Consider the following 15,311-nt stretch of genomic DNA (forward strand, 5'->3'; position numbering starts at 1 on the left):
CTTCTCACATAACTAAATACAAGAGCAGAGAATATAAGGCATAAAACGCTATCATGGAACACGATTTATGAGTAAAATTTTGTGTCTTGTTATAATTTGTTGAAATTATTATATTACCCCTCTTGCTTATTTTTTTTGTCCATTATTTTTAAAAATATATTTATTTATTTCATTTATATCTTTATATATAAAAAATAAATATTTTATCTTTTAAAAAAGTCATGTCATTTAAAATTTGAAAAAAAACCCTTCTCACATAACTAAATAGAAGAGCAAAGAGTATAAGACATAAAACGCTATCGCGTAAATCGTTTTATGAGTAAAATTTTGTATTTTCTTATTTACAATTGAAATTACTATATTACTAACTTTGGAAAAGACCTTTTACCTATGCTCTATTTAATAGTGTATTTTAAAGGTATATATGTAATTACGTGGACATAAAAATATTGCATAATTACAAATAGTAATGTGTCTACATGAGCACATAAATACCTTTAAAATACACTATTAAAAATTTCTGGGGTAAAAGGTCCTCCATATAATTTGGTATCGTAACAACAATTTCGATCAAAGTTAAAGTATTTTTCAGATCTTTTATGACTTTGATTTTTCTCTTATTTGGTGAGGGAAGTAATTGTTTTTACTTTCAACTACATGCTCGTGAGATTCTACAAGTGAAATTTGAGAAGGAAAGATTGTATGTAAATTTTACTTATCCGCAAAAGTAAAAAAAAACTATTTTTAAAAGACCTTTAACTTGAATACAATAGATAAAAGTAAGTACTAAAAGAAAAAAAAATTAGTGAACTACGAGGGAAATTTGATGTTAATAGTTATATATATTAGGGCCATCTAGCATACATTTTAAAAAAAGACATAAATACATTTATAGTCTTAAAATAAAATATTTAGAAATTAATAAACGTTTGTTCCTGATTTTAGTTAGAATGAGTTTAAAAATTTCAAGATATATATATATTTTGTCTTTCGTCAATTGTGAACTTAAAAATCACATCCTGCACATATTATTCATTATTGAAAATTTTAAAAAGTTCCTTTCTTTTTCCTTGAATTCATATTATTACTTTTTTTTTTCCACATAAACAAAAATGTCTAAATAACATACTGAGGGACTTGTAAAAATATATATATATATAAATTTTAAATATCTAGATTTAGTAATAAAATTTGATTTGTTAGCAACAAAAATTAGTCAACTTGATTTTTTTTTTGTTAAAAAAAGTGAAACATACCATTAAAATGGTACAGAGAGAGTATATAATAAATAACATAGACAAAAGCATGAATTTTCTTGGAAGCATATTATTAATTTGTCTCCATTTATGTTATAAATAAAAAATAATAAGATGCTTTAAACATGCATGAAGTCATATGCATAAGATTAATCAACAAATATAATATAAATTCATAAAAGCACCTTTTTTTAAATTGGTTGTCACATTCTTTTTTCAAATAAAAACTTGTGGATCTTATAAAGTATTAAGTATATTATTTTAATCAAGTTAAATAATTAACAATTAAGTAGAGTATGAATATATATATATATATATCTGTCTCTTAGATTCTATCAACAATAGTTGACTAGATGCTTCAAGACAAAAAAATGAATAAATTAGCCAATATAAAACACACCGTCGGTGACTTTTATAGCAATTTCTTCTAGAATATATATAAATAGACTTGTATTATATCATGTATGTATAATATATATAGTATACGTTATTAGATTTTTCACTTTTTTTCTTCATTAAATATAATTTTTTCTAAAGATATCATATAAATACATTCGTTCTTTAAAAGCTTGTCAATTTAAAAATTTATCGATGTACCTTTTTATTACTTTTAGTGATAGTACTCACTTCCCTCTATCATAGATGACATATATATACATTTTCTTTATGGACTAAATTTGTCCTACCATTACACTAGGAAAATGTTTGAAATTTAATATCATATTTATCGTGATTCAAATTGATAATATGTATTATGATCAATCTTTGCTCGACGTTCTTCACAATTCCCAATGTATTGAGAAAGTATTCGTTGTAACTCAAACTAATGATACATATTATATGTTTTGATTTTATTAATTTTAAAAATAAATATATATAACGATCTATGTGAACTTATATTAAGTCGTATATAACGCTTCCACCTTTAAATACTTAAACCAATGTAAATTATAACAGACATGTGACACCACATTCTGTTGACAAATTAAAATGCATTCATATAATTGTCCAAACAGGGACACGACGAATCTTGTTATTTGTCCACTAGTTTATTTTTGTGTTCCCAAAATGGAGACTCAACCAGATAAATAAATAAATAAATGAACACCAATAATAAAAAAGAAAATGAAAGTAATTCCTTATATATGCTTCTATGGCATGTACTTTATTTAAATAATAAAAATATAGATTTAGTATCGTTTTGAGGTTTGACTATAAAAATTATAATAAAGATACACCATTTTTTTGTTTATCACAGACGATTTTATTTTCAAAATTTGAATTCAAAACTTAATTAATAATATCAAAATTGAATAATAAATTCATGTTTTGTTCTTTTATATTCGAATAATTAATTTTACATTGAATACTTTAAACTTCTTTCTAGAATCAGACTATTGAGATTTTTTTTCACTTTCATGTAATTAATATTTGGTTCATGCACATGTACACATCTCATATACATATTTTTATTAAATGAATATCTTGCTCAATTTTAATATAATCAAAATCAAATGACATCAAGAAATTAAAGTGCATGTAACACCCCTTTTCACATGTACAAATATTATAAATCTTAAACGATTATAAAATAGATGAAAAAAGGAACTTTGACAATAAATAATTCTATTTGAATCTAATATAAAATCGTAATTAAGATATTAATACAATGTAAAGGAATCTTTTGATGAAATATAAATATGGATTTAGAGAATATGATTGGCTATAAAGGTGTTATTGGTTGTACAATTCAACTATAAATTTTTAAAAAATTTCTATTGGAGCTATTATCTAAAAGTCAATTATTTGCATATATCTTATACATGTAATTATTTTTTAATTTTATAATAATTTAAATATCTATTTATTCACGTTCAAAATTCGAAAACTAATGCTAAACTAAAGATATGCTTATGTTCTATGCTTTTTTTTTCTTGGTTACTTACGTTATTCTATATCTTTTTAATTGTTTTATTTATAAGTGATCTTCTTTTTAATTGTTTCTTTTATGAAGTTACATCAAAAGTGAAAATATTTAATATTTTAAATTTCTTGGTTACTTATGTAAGTGATGGAGTCAAATTTTGTATAAAATATGTTCAGAAATAACATCTTATTATGTCAAGAGTATCCAAAATATATTATTTAATCATCTTATATATATATATATATATATATATATATATATATATATATATATATATATATATATATATATATATATATATTCTACGCCACTGACTTACGTCTTCGTTTTCTTTTTAATTAGGTTTAAGGGGATGAATTGCTTATTACTTTTCTCACAAGACTTATTTTCTTCTTCATTTTCAAATGTTTGACTTGAATTTTAGTAATAACACTGAATTTTGGACAACCATTAATTCAACAAAGTTGACATGATCTAACCTGTCTATTTAATTATATAATAGAGTAATGCTAAATAGACAAAAAATAAATAAATTTGGTCTTTGACTAGAAATTTAAAAAATATATATATTTTTTATTTTAAAAGGTAAAAATTTTGAAAAAAAATAGAAAAAATAGTTAAAATACTATTCTAGTCAAATTCTGGCCAAATTTTTTAACTAAAAATATTTTTCCTTATAAAATTATTTATAATTTACTTACCAATTCACGGGACACATAATACATATGTAATTATTTCTAATTACCAAAACAACATAAAAAATCTATAACTTTTATTCCTTGTTAAGTTAGAAAATAATCCATATAGCCATGCTCTTTACTCACACATATAGAAATGTCATCGACATCACAAGATTATGACTCACAAGTGTTTATTTTTATAACAATAATAATAAATAATATATAATTACTCTAATATTTTAACATCGAGAACTTGATCTATACTTATATAAGAGTTTCACTTTCACATTACTATAATATTATTAGTAACCAATATTTTAACTTGAGTTTAAGTTATATGCATATACTTTTTTATCATTAAATTATCTTTATAACTAGAAACCCGTTTTTTTAAAGATTATAGAAATCTCATATTTTAAAGAATTCTATTTATAAATCTCTAAAAACCAATCAAGTTACGAAATAAGATACTGTACATAGTACATCCACCCTTCTCGTATCTACTCGTGAGATTACACAAAATATATTGTTATCAGCATACAACGCAAACTCAATTAACACATCATTAGATCAATAAAGGGTATTTAAGTCATCAATGTACAACCACTCTAAGCGCACAATTTTTACTCATTCAATCACCCAAAAAACATAGGATTCTAGTTCTAGTCAAGGAAGGGTATTTAAGTCATAAAAAAACTGTTTTACTCCATAACATACGCACATGGTGCAATATAACCATTTTTATCACCATCATCATCATCATCTCTGTTTCATACCCCACCCCCCACAAACCCCCCACCCCCAACAGGCCCCTACCCCTACATCTCTGTCTCTATCTTTTTCCCTACTATACTACTAGACCTCTAGAATACTTTTTCAACTTTGACACCAAAGTCACAAACCTTTCTTTTCTTCAGTGCACATTTCTTTACTTCTTTCTTCTGTTGCTGATTTACTTGCTTATGGAGAGCCAAGATCACAAAATGACAACCCCATCAGGTTTATTTCTCTAATGGGTTTCTGAAAGTTTGTTTCTTTTTAGTTAATTTGTTAGTTTCTGTTTATGGGTGTACTGTTTCTTGATTTGGGTATTCAGGGGTTTTGTTGAGGGATATCTACATTTCTCTTAACTTTGGGTTACTTTGTGGAGTTTTGTGCTTGCATTTTTGTGTGTATTGGTCAATTGTGTCTTGACTTGTGTTTGAAATAAGTTTTTTTTGTGTATTAGGGAGTTGCGAAATGGGGGATTTTACTTGATTTTTTCAAGAAGTGTGTGTTGAATGTGTGAAATGTTTAATTTGTGTTTTGTTTTTGTGTATTGGGAGTTGTGAATTGGGGTTTTTATGTGATCTTAAAGAGTATGTTTACATATATAAGCAGACATGTGTATGAATGTGTAGTTCATCCTCTTCTGGGATTATTATAAGCATTAATTCTTGGTATTGCTCTGTGGATATTTGAGTTTTCATGTATAATTTGTTCGGTTGGTTGTAAGGAGTTGTCTATCGGAAATAGCCTCTCTATCTCGTATACGAGGTAGGGGTAAGGTCTTTGTACACTTTATTCTCCTCCGCCCACTTGTGAGATTTGCGGGGTATGTTTTTGTTATTGTTGGTAATGGGAGTTCTGAGATGAGATTTCTTGAATACAGGGCATGAGAATCATGGTACACATTTATGTCATAAATGTAGTTGGCCTTTCCCAAACCCACATCCTAGTGCTAGACACAGAAGGGCACACAAGAAGGTATGTGGAAAAATTGAAGGATATAAGTTTAGTGAATCCGAAGCAGGCAATTCTACCCATTCAGCTGTTTCTGATGACGAGCATCACTCAGATGGAGATCAGCAAACTCCAAGTGAGAAATTTCGAGCCTTTTGCATGAACATAGTTTAGTTTCTCTTTTCTGGTGAAATTTTGTGTTTTTATGCAATCATGGTTTTGGTTTTAGGTCCTATTGGTAAAAAGATAAGTGTTAAAAATGGTAGTAGTGGTGACAAATCATATCGATCAGAGGATGAAACTTTCTCTGATGCTTTCATGGAGTTTTCTGATAGTGGGATCAGCCCTGGCATGGAAGAGCGTCTGGAGAGTGTCAAAAGTTTGAACATGAACGTGAAAAAAGATGATGATGAATTATTGAAGGGTGATGCAATTGGAGGTAAGCATTAAGGCAAATGATCACTCATGTTTATTTATGTCAAACATCAAATGGCTTCTCAAATGTGCTGTATGTAACTATACTTAGCAAAGTATTGGTTGTTGGGGAGTGCAGCCATTTCCCAATTTCTGTCGTATTAGTTGTTGTCGTGCACTTACTTTTCACAGAAAGGGGAAAAAATAAATCGTGTTTTGGGGAAGTTGGTTATTGCTATCTTGTCTTTTTCGTCCTTCTTTTGGGTATCTTACTTGGGGAATCAGGTGAAATTGAGACAAGTAGTGCATGGAACTTGTGAGGCTTTGGAAATATTCTTCATAGATGATAAAACATGTATGGCACCTCATGCTCGAGAAACCCTCTAAGGTTATGGGAAAGCTCCCCCGGAATTAGGGCATGGGGGGAGTATTTGTCTCTTCATAGAAGCCATTTAAATCATTGACCGAAGGGTTCTTAGTTTCAGAATTAATTGATAGGTGATAGGTCCCAATGTTGCTTGGACTCTTCAAAAATATCAACAGGTATGTGTCAAATACTCCCAAAGTAGTGCATTTTTGGAGTATCCGACACGGATGTGGCAACAATTTTAGAGAGATTGAGCATCATATTAGGTCCTTTGATGCAAAGAGTAGAATATTGATAATGCAACTAGTCAAAGTTCAAAATGATGTCATTTTATTCTTTCCCAATGTTAGAAGCTTGTCTCAGTTTCTCTTTATCGAAAAAAGGATCTTGTCTCTGCTTCTAATTTTCCTTTTCCGCATGTCGGAAATTGATGTTCCCTGCGACTATGGTAATTGGTGAACCAATAAGGTTTGCGATTAGGAATTCTTATTATGAATTCTACATGAGATGGACGGATGAAGTTCTCTTATATTGGATATTCATTTCCATGATTAACTTGACTATTTTATGGACATCTTTGCTTATTTCCATTGTTTGAAATAATTTATACTGGATTTTCAAAACCTTATTTTTTTCTGTCTTGAAGCTCTATGACAATCAATGATTCCCTCAACTTACAGTGCTTATTATGGACAGTCATTAAAATGCTTCGCATTAAAACCAGTGAACTCCCTTTATGATATTTCCCAAATCCGCTATTAATGCTGAACCTAGATGCTGTGTCATTGAAGACTTTTGTGTCAAGTCTATTTAGGTGTCTCCCACAATTGTCAGCTTAAATTTGTTGTGGATTGTCATAGCTCCATGTGGGCCTGCTTCTGTGGTCCTCTCTAGGAAGACTTTCCCCTTGGACAGTCGTATTACCCAAAATTATATGTGACAGTAATAAAATGTGGTTTTAAGCAATATAGGGAGTATGAGATGATTTTTCCTTGATAAGTGACTACATGGTTGAAATTGGAAGAAATGATGATCCAGAATGGGAAGAATGGTAAAACGAAAACGATGATCAAGATTGGGAAGATGCTAAAAATGAAGTTATTCGAATTGTTCTGTTCTTTTCTTTTCTTTTATCCAATGTGTCTTATTTCCCTTTGGGTGGGCAATGAGCTCGGTAGCATTGAACTGCATAACATCCTTGAGTTTCCTTTCCGACGAATGTTATAAAATGCGATAATCTATGGAAAATAGAGGAGCTTCTTCTTTGTGTCAAAAGCACCTTTATATTTATTTATTAGTTTGATTTTAAGATAATTTTCTGCAACTTAATGTTCCTTGTCAATTTGTGATCATTATGCTACCGTAACCTACATATATTAGTTTAAATCATTTTGGTCGTTTGTTCCTTAATTGTTTCATTCTGCTACTTACGTAGCAATCTGCCTTCACAATTAGAAGACTGCATTTCATTCAATAATTACATTAATATGGATTTTATGAATTTGAGGTGCTCTGTCTCGTTGTAGGTATCTCAGTTTCTTTAAATGACAACCATCTCACTGCCGAAGTAAATGATCCAGAGTCACCTGAAAGTGCAACCAATCAGCCAGTGGCAGATAAATCTTTGGGTTCAAAGCTTGACAGATCAGTTGACTTGCAAGTGGACGCTAGTGCTGTTAAATCCGAGATCCCAGGGGATGCGTCTATGCAGGAGATGAATGCAGCTGAATCAATTGAAGCCAAACAAATGCAGATGTCTTCCGATCAGCCAAATGATTTGAAGGCGATAGAAGATATCAATGCCAATGAAGTTTTAGCTGATGCTGTTGAGGCTTCTGTTGAAGTGTCTCAATCAGTGGTATCTGAAAAGACGTCAAATAATGAAAGTTATGAGTCAAAGCCACAGGAGGCAGAGGGGAAATTTTCAGTTGTGGAGTCCAAGTTACTTGAGGCAGAGGATCAAGCCACAGAAAATGTTCCCAACAAAGCGGAACTACAGCATAATGAGAGAGTTCCTGATTCTACGGAGTTGAAATTGGCCTTTCCCGAAGCTGAAGTTAAATCTTTAGATGGTGTGAATGTAGATAAGGATCATGAGCGACATGATAAGGCAGAGCAGGACGAACAGAGAATCTCCACTGAACTTTCACCTAATGCACCTACATTGGAATTGGAAGCTGTTTCGCCTAATGAAATAGATTGTGGTTGTCAAATGGAGCTTTCTGACTCATTCAAAGCTGGTGAAGGGATGGAAGATGTGCATGTGATGTCTCTGGCGAAAGATTTACCTGCATTAGACAACCCTGAACTGCTTAAAGATTTTAAAGACTCCAATAAATACAAATCTAGTTTTCCATTGGATCTAGGCTCTTCTGAAGAAATTTTCTCTGTCAAAGATGACGTTTTTGCTGCATCAGAGGTGACTCAATCTTTTGTGGGCACTGGCAGGTCTGATGGAAGCATATCCTCAGTAGCTTTGGATGCTTCAGGGGATCAGGTTAGTGAAGAAAAGGTGGCAGTCTCCGCAGAGGCTATAACAGATTCAAGCGAATTATCATCCAATCCGAATGCCTTCGAGTGTGGAGTGTCGAGCATTCTGAACTCCAATGGTCTTCAAGAACCTGAAGACACTTCAAAGAATTCTCTTTCAGATGCCAAGCAATCAACAGAAGTTGATGATCCTGTAGTTGAAAGAACCAAAGAAACAAGTTTAACCATGGAAGAGGAGAACAAGGGTGGACATCCAGAAAATGAGCTTCTTGCAAACAATGAAACAACCCCTGTAGCCATTTCTTGTTTATCTGAAGCTATTCAAACTACGGTCACTCTTGGAGGAAGTGACCATGGTGAACATGAAAAGGTCGGAATCGAATGCCCAATTGTAGCTGGGGGTGAAACTGAGAAAGAAAGGACTGAGGAAAAATTGGCAGGAGTTTCTGAAGGTGATAAAACTATCTGCCCAGTTGGAGGACATAATGACCGTGCTATAGTTACAGGCACAACTGTGCATGAAAGCAGGGAAGAAATTTTTCATGAAGCCTCTGAAGAAGTGTCAATTAGCAATGATGCCAAAGCAGTGGAGTCTGCAGGTGCAACTGGATTGGATTCCAAAGTAATCAGTGATTGTGACGTGAAAGAGCCCACTGATTTGAACAGTCGTGTTGTTGATACTGATTTGAACAATTGTGTTGTTGATACTGATTTGAACAATCATGTTGTCAATACTGATTTGAGAAATCGTGTTGTCGATAACTCTCCTGCAGGAGATGTCCTTAAAAGTGCCACTGGTGTCCTTTCATCAGCCTTACAGAATGAGGGTGATGACAAGCTCATAAAACAGAACGAAACTGTTTCTGCAATGGATACACCAATTTCATCGAGTAGCAGAGCTGATAGCTTGGATGCCAACTGGGGTTCTATATCAGGTATAATCACTTTTGTTTCCTCTGTATAGATATATCAAATGATGAAAAGAATTTATTGGAGGTCAATTTAGTTTGCCTTTTGTCGTTGTCGAAAGGTTCAAAATCAGTTTTGTTGTTGAATCTCATTCTAATATGTTCTGCTGTTTGTGATAAAACAGTTCTTTCTACCCAGTCCGAGTCGACAGCCATTCCTGATGCCGAAACAACTGATACTCAAAGACTCGAGAAGTCGGAGCATGACTTGCAGAAACCAACTTCTGAATCTGAGGAGTGCCATGCTGACAAGTCGGATGTTTATGAGCCTCCGTCTTTCATGACATTGGTTGAATCTGGTGAAAGTAGTGCTAACAAGAAAGCCACTGCTTCTGAGATTGAAACACAGCTGAACGCTCAACAGCCGAAAACAGAATCTCTTAAAGCAGGGTGGTTCCCTTCTATTACCAATGTGGTGAATGAATCTCAAGGGAGAAAGAAGAATGAGGAGATAATTGCAAAAGTGACAAACTGGAGTACAGGGAAGCAGCAACACACTCCCTTGAAAAGTCTACTTGGTGAAGCCAGATCTCCAAACGTAAAACAAGTTCCGCCATCAGCCAACAAGAAAGATGAAACTGCCAGTACTAAGACAACGACAGTCAACTCGATTCTGAGCTCAGAGGCACCAACTGCTGTCAGTAAAGAGGCAGAGAAAGAATGGAATTCTCCCGCGAGGTATCCTGTTGACATCAAGAAGGAAAAGAGGAAGACGAAACCATATTGGGTACCGTTTGTTTGCTGCTCTTCAGTACATCAAGACGCGTAGTTCTTTTGTTGCGTGAATTTGACACAATATATATATATTCGTCTCTATATTAGTCTGTGCGTTTTTGAACTCCTTTATTAGACAAAATGTTTCAACTGCAGAGGGAGTATTCTTGTTTCTACATGTATATTTGTTGGATGCCTAGGTGATTGCTTTGGGAAAAATATGGCCTATTTGACTATCTCCTATCTGTGCTGCATGCAATTTAATGTTTTCTTCATATGATGTTCATAGCATTATTCCGAGGGCGTCTAGTCAGCTTTCGCGCACCTTGAACATAATTCCTTGGGCTGTTTACTGTTTCTCAGTAGCATAGGTACTCATGAATTTGCATAGAGGCAATTACTTTCCAAATTTAAGCCCACTTGATCAAAACGTTTGTTTAAGTAGTTTAATTTCCATTTGTCTACACCTTGTAATCTTAAAAATGAAGTTTGGGGAAGGTAGTGTAATCAAAACATGCCTTATCAAAGCAGTGACAAAAGAGACATTTTAGATTATATCCACCTTTCTCCACTTCTAATGTCAAGAGAATCAATACAAAAATCTACACTACAAGGGTATGAGATTTTTAAATAATGATATCGATTATTTCAAGGGTTAAAATTTTGAGTTGATTTCATTTGGAGTTGGCAGAAGAGGTTGTCCAGATGTATAATTTACACGATGAATTTTTTAACATAAAAACTTAGATCAATTATAAATATTTATTCATATAAGGTGTTTATATCAAACTATATCTTCTACCACGATTGACTAATTTTTATAAAGGGAAAAATGTATAGTAATTAACCATAATTAAGTGAAAAAAATTGATGTGCAAATACTATAAAAAATTGATGTCATATAGCTTTCATGACTTACGTATATTTATATAGATAGTTAGATATCAGTTTATATAAAGATATTTGTTGATTTGAGTGATAGGTCGGGGCAAATTTAGAACTAATTAGTCTCAAGCTTTTTATATACTTGCTCATATTTTTTTTAATTTTATTTAAAAATGAAGTTTATAAGTTGTTTGAAAAGCGGTACGATGAAGAAAATTAGAGAACTGAAGCTGAAGGAGTTATCAAAAATATTGCAAAATACTCATTTAAATATATCTCAATTATTGGATATTAAAGAACTATCTGCATTTGCCACTAATCCCCATTGTCTATACTGACACATGCTATAATACTCATTTTCATAATTAATATTCCAGGTAGATATCAATTTACATCAAGGTAACTAAGTACCTTTGTTTTTTTTTTTTTTGGAGATTTGTTGTAGCAATTGAATACTAAGTGGTTTTCAGAAAATTTAAGAGAGAAATTAACAAGTTGTGTAAAATATGATTAACTGATAGGCTGGGATGGATCTACTGAGTAGAGTGTCATTTATGAATTTACATAAATTAACCTTGATATAATTAAAATATTAATTCAAAAATTTTGAATTTTGAATTTACCTTAATAATAATGAAATAATTATACAAGAAGGCAAAATATGAGGAGTATAATATTTGCATAAATGAAAGTGTATGAATTCTTGGCATTAACATACCTCGTATATATTGTAAAATAGCAAAAAATAAAATAAAATAAGAAAATCATAGGAGAATTAAGGACATAAACCAAACTTCTCAACATTTATCTTTCTAAAAATGGTAGTTGAGGCAAATCCAGATCATTAGCTACAGATTTGATGACAGGTAACTTTACAAATTCAATGTCCTTTTTTCTTTTAAATTATCAATTTCTTTATATTTATATGATTTTTTTAAAAATATCATTAAGGTGTGTTTAGCATGGAAAAAAATGATTTTTTTTATATTATCATATTCAATTAGTCAAAAAATTTGAATAGTATTTTCTCTAAAAAATAAGTTTTTTATTTTTTTTTTAAAAAGAAAAATAACTTTCTTAGTGAAAGTAGGAAGAGCATATTTCACAAACTTTCAAAGTGATTGTGTCATCCAACACCCTCCCACACGCCTTAGCTTTATCCCAACTCGTAGCCACTTTTCCTACCACCCCAGACCAGTAATCCCTTCACCTTCACCTCTCATGCTATTTGTTCAGATTATATACAAAAATCCAAAAAAACATTTACCATTAAAAAAAAAATATTTTCCTTCGTATCAATCATACCCTTATTTTTTAATTATAAATTAAAGAGACAATAGAAAATTTTATTACAAGACATTTCAAAGTGACTTTGCCCAAAAAGAAAAAAAATGTTGTTTTCACTCTTTGTATTCCTGGTTATCATCATTATTCTCAGTTTCCTTCTTCCTAAAGCCAAAAGGAATGGAAAAAACATCCTACCACCAGGGCCTTTAGGGTTGCCATTCATTGGAAATTTGCATCAATTTGATAGTGTAAATCCTCATACCTATTTTTTGAAACTTTCTAAAAAATATGGAAAAATATTCTCATTGAAATTTTGTTCTACTCCAGTAGTTGTAATTTCTTCAGCAAAATTAGCGAAAGAAGTAATGAAAACACAAGATTTAACATTTTGTAGTAGACCTTCTACTCTTTGCCAGAAAAAATTTTCTTACAATGGTCAAGATATTGCCTCATCACCTTACAATGACAATTGGAAAGAGCTTCGAAAAATATGTGTTACTCATTTATTTAGTCCAAAAAAAGTACAATATTTTGTTCCAATTCGTGAAGATGAAGTATCAAGAATGATTAAGGAAATATCTCAACAAGCTGTCACTTCACGAACTACCAATTTGAGTAGTATATTGATTTCACTAACGACTACAATTATTTGTAGAGTTGCTTTTGGTATCAGGTATGATGAAGAAACACGCGAAAGGAGGAATTTTAATGAACTTTTAAAAGTGACTGAAGAAATGTTGGTAAGCTTTTTTGTCTCTGATTTTTTTCCTCTCTTTGGATGGATTGATAATCTCTCCAAAAAAATAAATATACTCGAGAAGAATTTTAAGGATTTGGATGAGTTTTACGAAGGACTCATTGAGCAACATCTTAGTCCCAATAGGCCAAAATCCATGGAAAAAGGAGATATTATTGATCTTTTGCTCCAATTGAAGAAAGACAAGTCAACTCCAATCGATCTTACTTTGGACAACATAAAGGCTATCATTATGGTAATAAACTACTCCATTTTATATATGTCAGTTGCTTACATCTATTAATCTTTCATTGACTTGATATTAATATTCGAAGTATTTGAATAAAGATAAAATGAGAAATTCAAAGTTTGTGAATTTGTGTCAATGTTTTTATGCTCTCAATTTATATCTTGTAGAATATGTTAGTTGGTGGAACGAACACTAGTGCAGCTACAATAATTTGGGCAATGACATCTTTGATAGCGAATCCGAATGCCATGAAGAAAGTTCAAGAAGAAATCCGAGAATCAGTTGGGAAAAAGTCCATAGTGAGTGAAGATGATGTCCAAAATCTTCCATATTTTAAAGCAGTGATAAAAGAGACATTTAGATTGTATCCACCAGCTCCGTTGTTAGTACCAAGAGAGACGATGAGAAATTCCGTACTAGAAGGATATGAAATTAAAGCAAAAAGTATAATTTATGTTAACGCTTGGGCAATTGCAAGAGATCCTGAAATATGGGAAAATCCAGAAAAATTTATACCTGAGAGGTTTTTGAACAGTGACATTGATTTTAAAGGTCAAAATTTTGAGTTGATTCCATTTGGAGCAGGCAGAAGAGGGTGCCCAGCTATGACAGTTGGTGTGGCAACTGTGGAACTTGTACTTTCTAATCTCCTTTATGCTTTTGATTGGGAGTTGCCTTGTGGAATGAAAAGAGAAGACATTGACACTCATGTTTTGCCAGGACTTACTATGCATAAGAAAAAACCTTTGTGCCTCGTTCCTCGAAATTATCTCTAGAAATTAAATAAGAATAAACTCCAATGTTTAAATTAGTTAAATATGTATATATGATTTCGTTAATAATCCATGTTTAATATGGTCATATGGTTTTACGTCTGTTATTTTTCGTTTTAAACTTGTAATGAAGTAACTGAAGAGGGGAAAACATTTTCACAAATATCTTTTTCTTTGTTATTTCATATTCAATCATATAACGAGGTATTATTTCTAAATTATAAAATAAAAGCAACAATTAATGAATCATATTTTAAAAGTTTTATTTAAAACATTCAAACAATCCTTTAGTTTGTGAAACACAACAATTACTAGTAGGGGTGGGGGGTCGGTCACCATGGGCCACGATTCTTTCTGAGTTTAAAATGAATCTTTTAGCTTGCGTTAGACCAGATCAAGAATAAATTTATAATGATTAAGTAATTAATTAATAAAATAAAAATGTATAATAGATAAATGACATGCAACTTGATGAATTTCATTTTAATTTTTTTTAAAAATAATTTTGTTATACTTTAAAGATTAGAAGTAAAATTTAATATTTTAATTTTAGTGAATTTTCACATATTAAGATATGCTCCGCAACAAAAAAAGCTGGATTCTAATGAGAGCTATGCATCTGCCACTGTTCCCCATTTGTCTATATTAACACATGTTATAAAATTCATTTTTATGACTTATATGCCATGTAGCTAGGTATCAGTTTACATCAATGGAATTAAGTACATGGAGAAATTAATTGATAGGTGGGGGTGGATCTAACTAGTTATAACTAGAGCGTTGTATACAGAAATACAAGATAATTTTTTTTTTAAACTTTAAATTATTTTAAAAATAATTCA

The 15,311-nt window shown here is 31.3% G+C and overlaps 2 protein-coding genes across 2 annotated transcripts; both read left to right on the forward strand.

The window, feature by feature from the left end:
• Positions 1 to 4,581: 4,581 nt before the first annotated feature.
• Positions 4,582 to 10,774, forward strand: LOC101252226 (uncharacterized). Its single transcript, XM_004247851.5, has 5 exons — positions 4,582 to 4,862; positions 5,515 to 5,721; positions 5,815 to 6,024; positions 7,893 to 9,791; positions 9,950 to 10,774. The coding sequence occupies exons 1-5, from the start codon at positions 4,826 to 4,828 to the stop codon at positions 10,591 to 10,593; spliced, it is 2,997 nt and encodes a 998-aa protein (XP_004247899.1). The 5' UTR covers positions 4,582 to 4,825; the 3' UTR covers positions 10,594 to 10,774.
• Positions 10,775 to 11,986: 1,212 nt separating this feature from the next.
• On the forward strand, positions 11,987 to 14,632 carry LOC101252528 (6,7,8-trihydroxycoumarin synthase). Its single transcript, XM_004247852.5, has 2 exons — positions 11,987 to 13,702; positions 13,864 to 14,632. Exons 1-2 carry the CDS (start codon positions 12,815 to 12,817, stop codon positions 14,470 to 14,472), a joined length of 1,497 nt encoding a protein of 498 aa, XP_004247900.1. The 5' UTR covers positions 11,987 to 12,814; the 3' UTR covers positions 14,473 to 14,632.
• The last annotated feature ends 679 nt before the right edge of the window (positions 14,633 to 15,311 follow it).

Source organism: Solanum lycopersicum, chromosome 9 (genome assembly GCF_036512215.1).
Source record: "Solanum lycopersicum chromosome 9, SLM_r2.1".
NCBI lineage: Eukaryota > Viridiplantae > Streptophyta > Magnoliopsida > Solanales > Solanaceae > Solanum > Solanum lycopersicum.

Bases quoted from the DNA above. Each gene is read 5' to 3' on its own strand.
- LOC101252226 (XM_004247851.5), top strand. From the start codon at position 4,826: ATGGAGAGCCAAGATCACAAAATGACAACCCCATCAG. The intron at 5,722-5,814 runs GTGAGAAATTTC...TTTTGGTTTTAG, and splicing joins TGGAGATCAGCAAACTCCAA to GTCCTATTGGTAAAAAGATA. The intron at 9,792-9,949 runs GTATAATCACTT...GTGATAAAACAG, and splicing joins CAACTGGGGTTCTATATCAG to TTCTTTCTACCCAGTCCGAG.
- LOC101252528 (XM_004247852.5), top strand. From the start codon at position 12,815: ATGTTGTTTTCACTCTTTGTATTCCTGGTTATCATCATTATTCTCAGT. The intron at 13,703-13,863 runs GTAATAAACTAC...TATATCTTGTAG, and splicing joins ACATAAAGGCTATCATTATG to AATATGTTAGTTGGTGGAAC.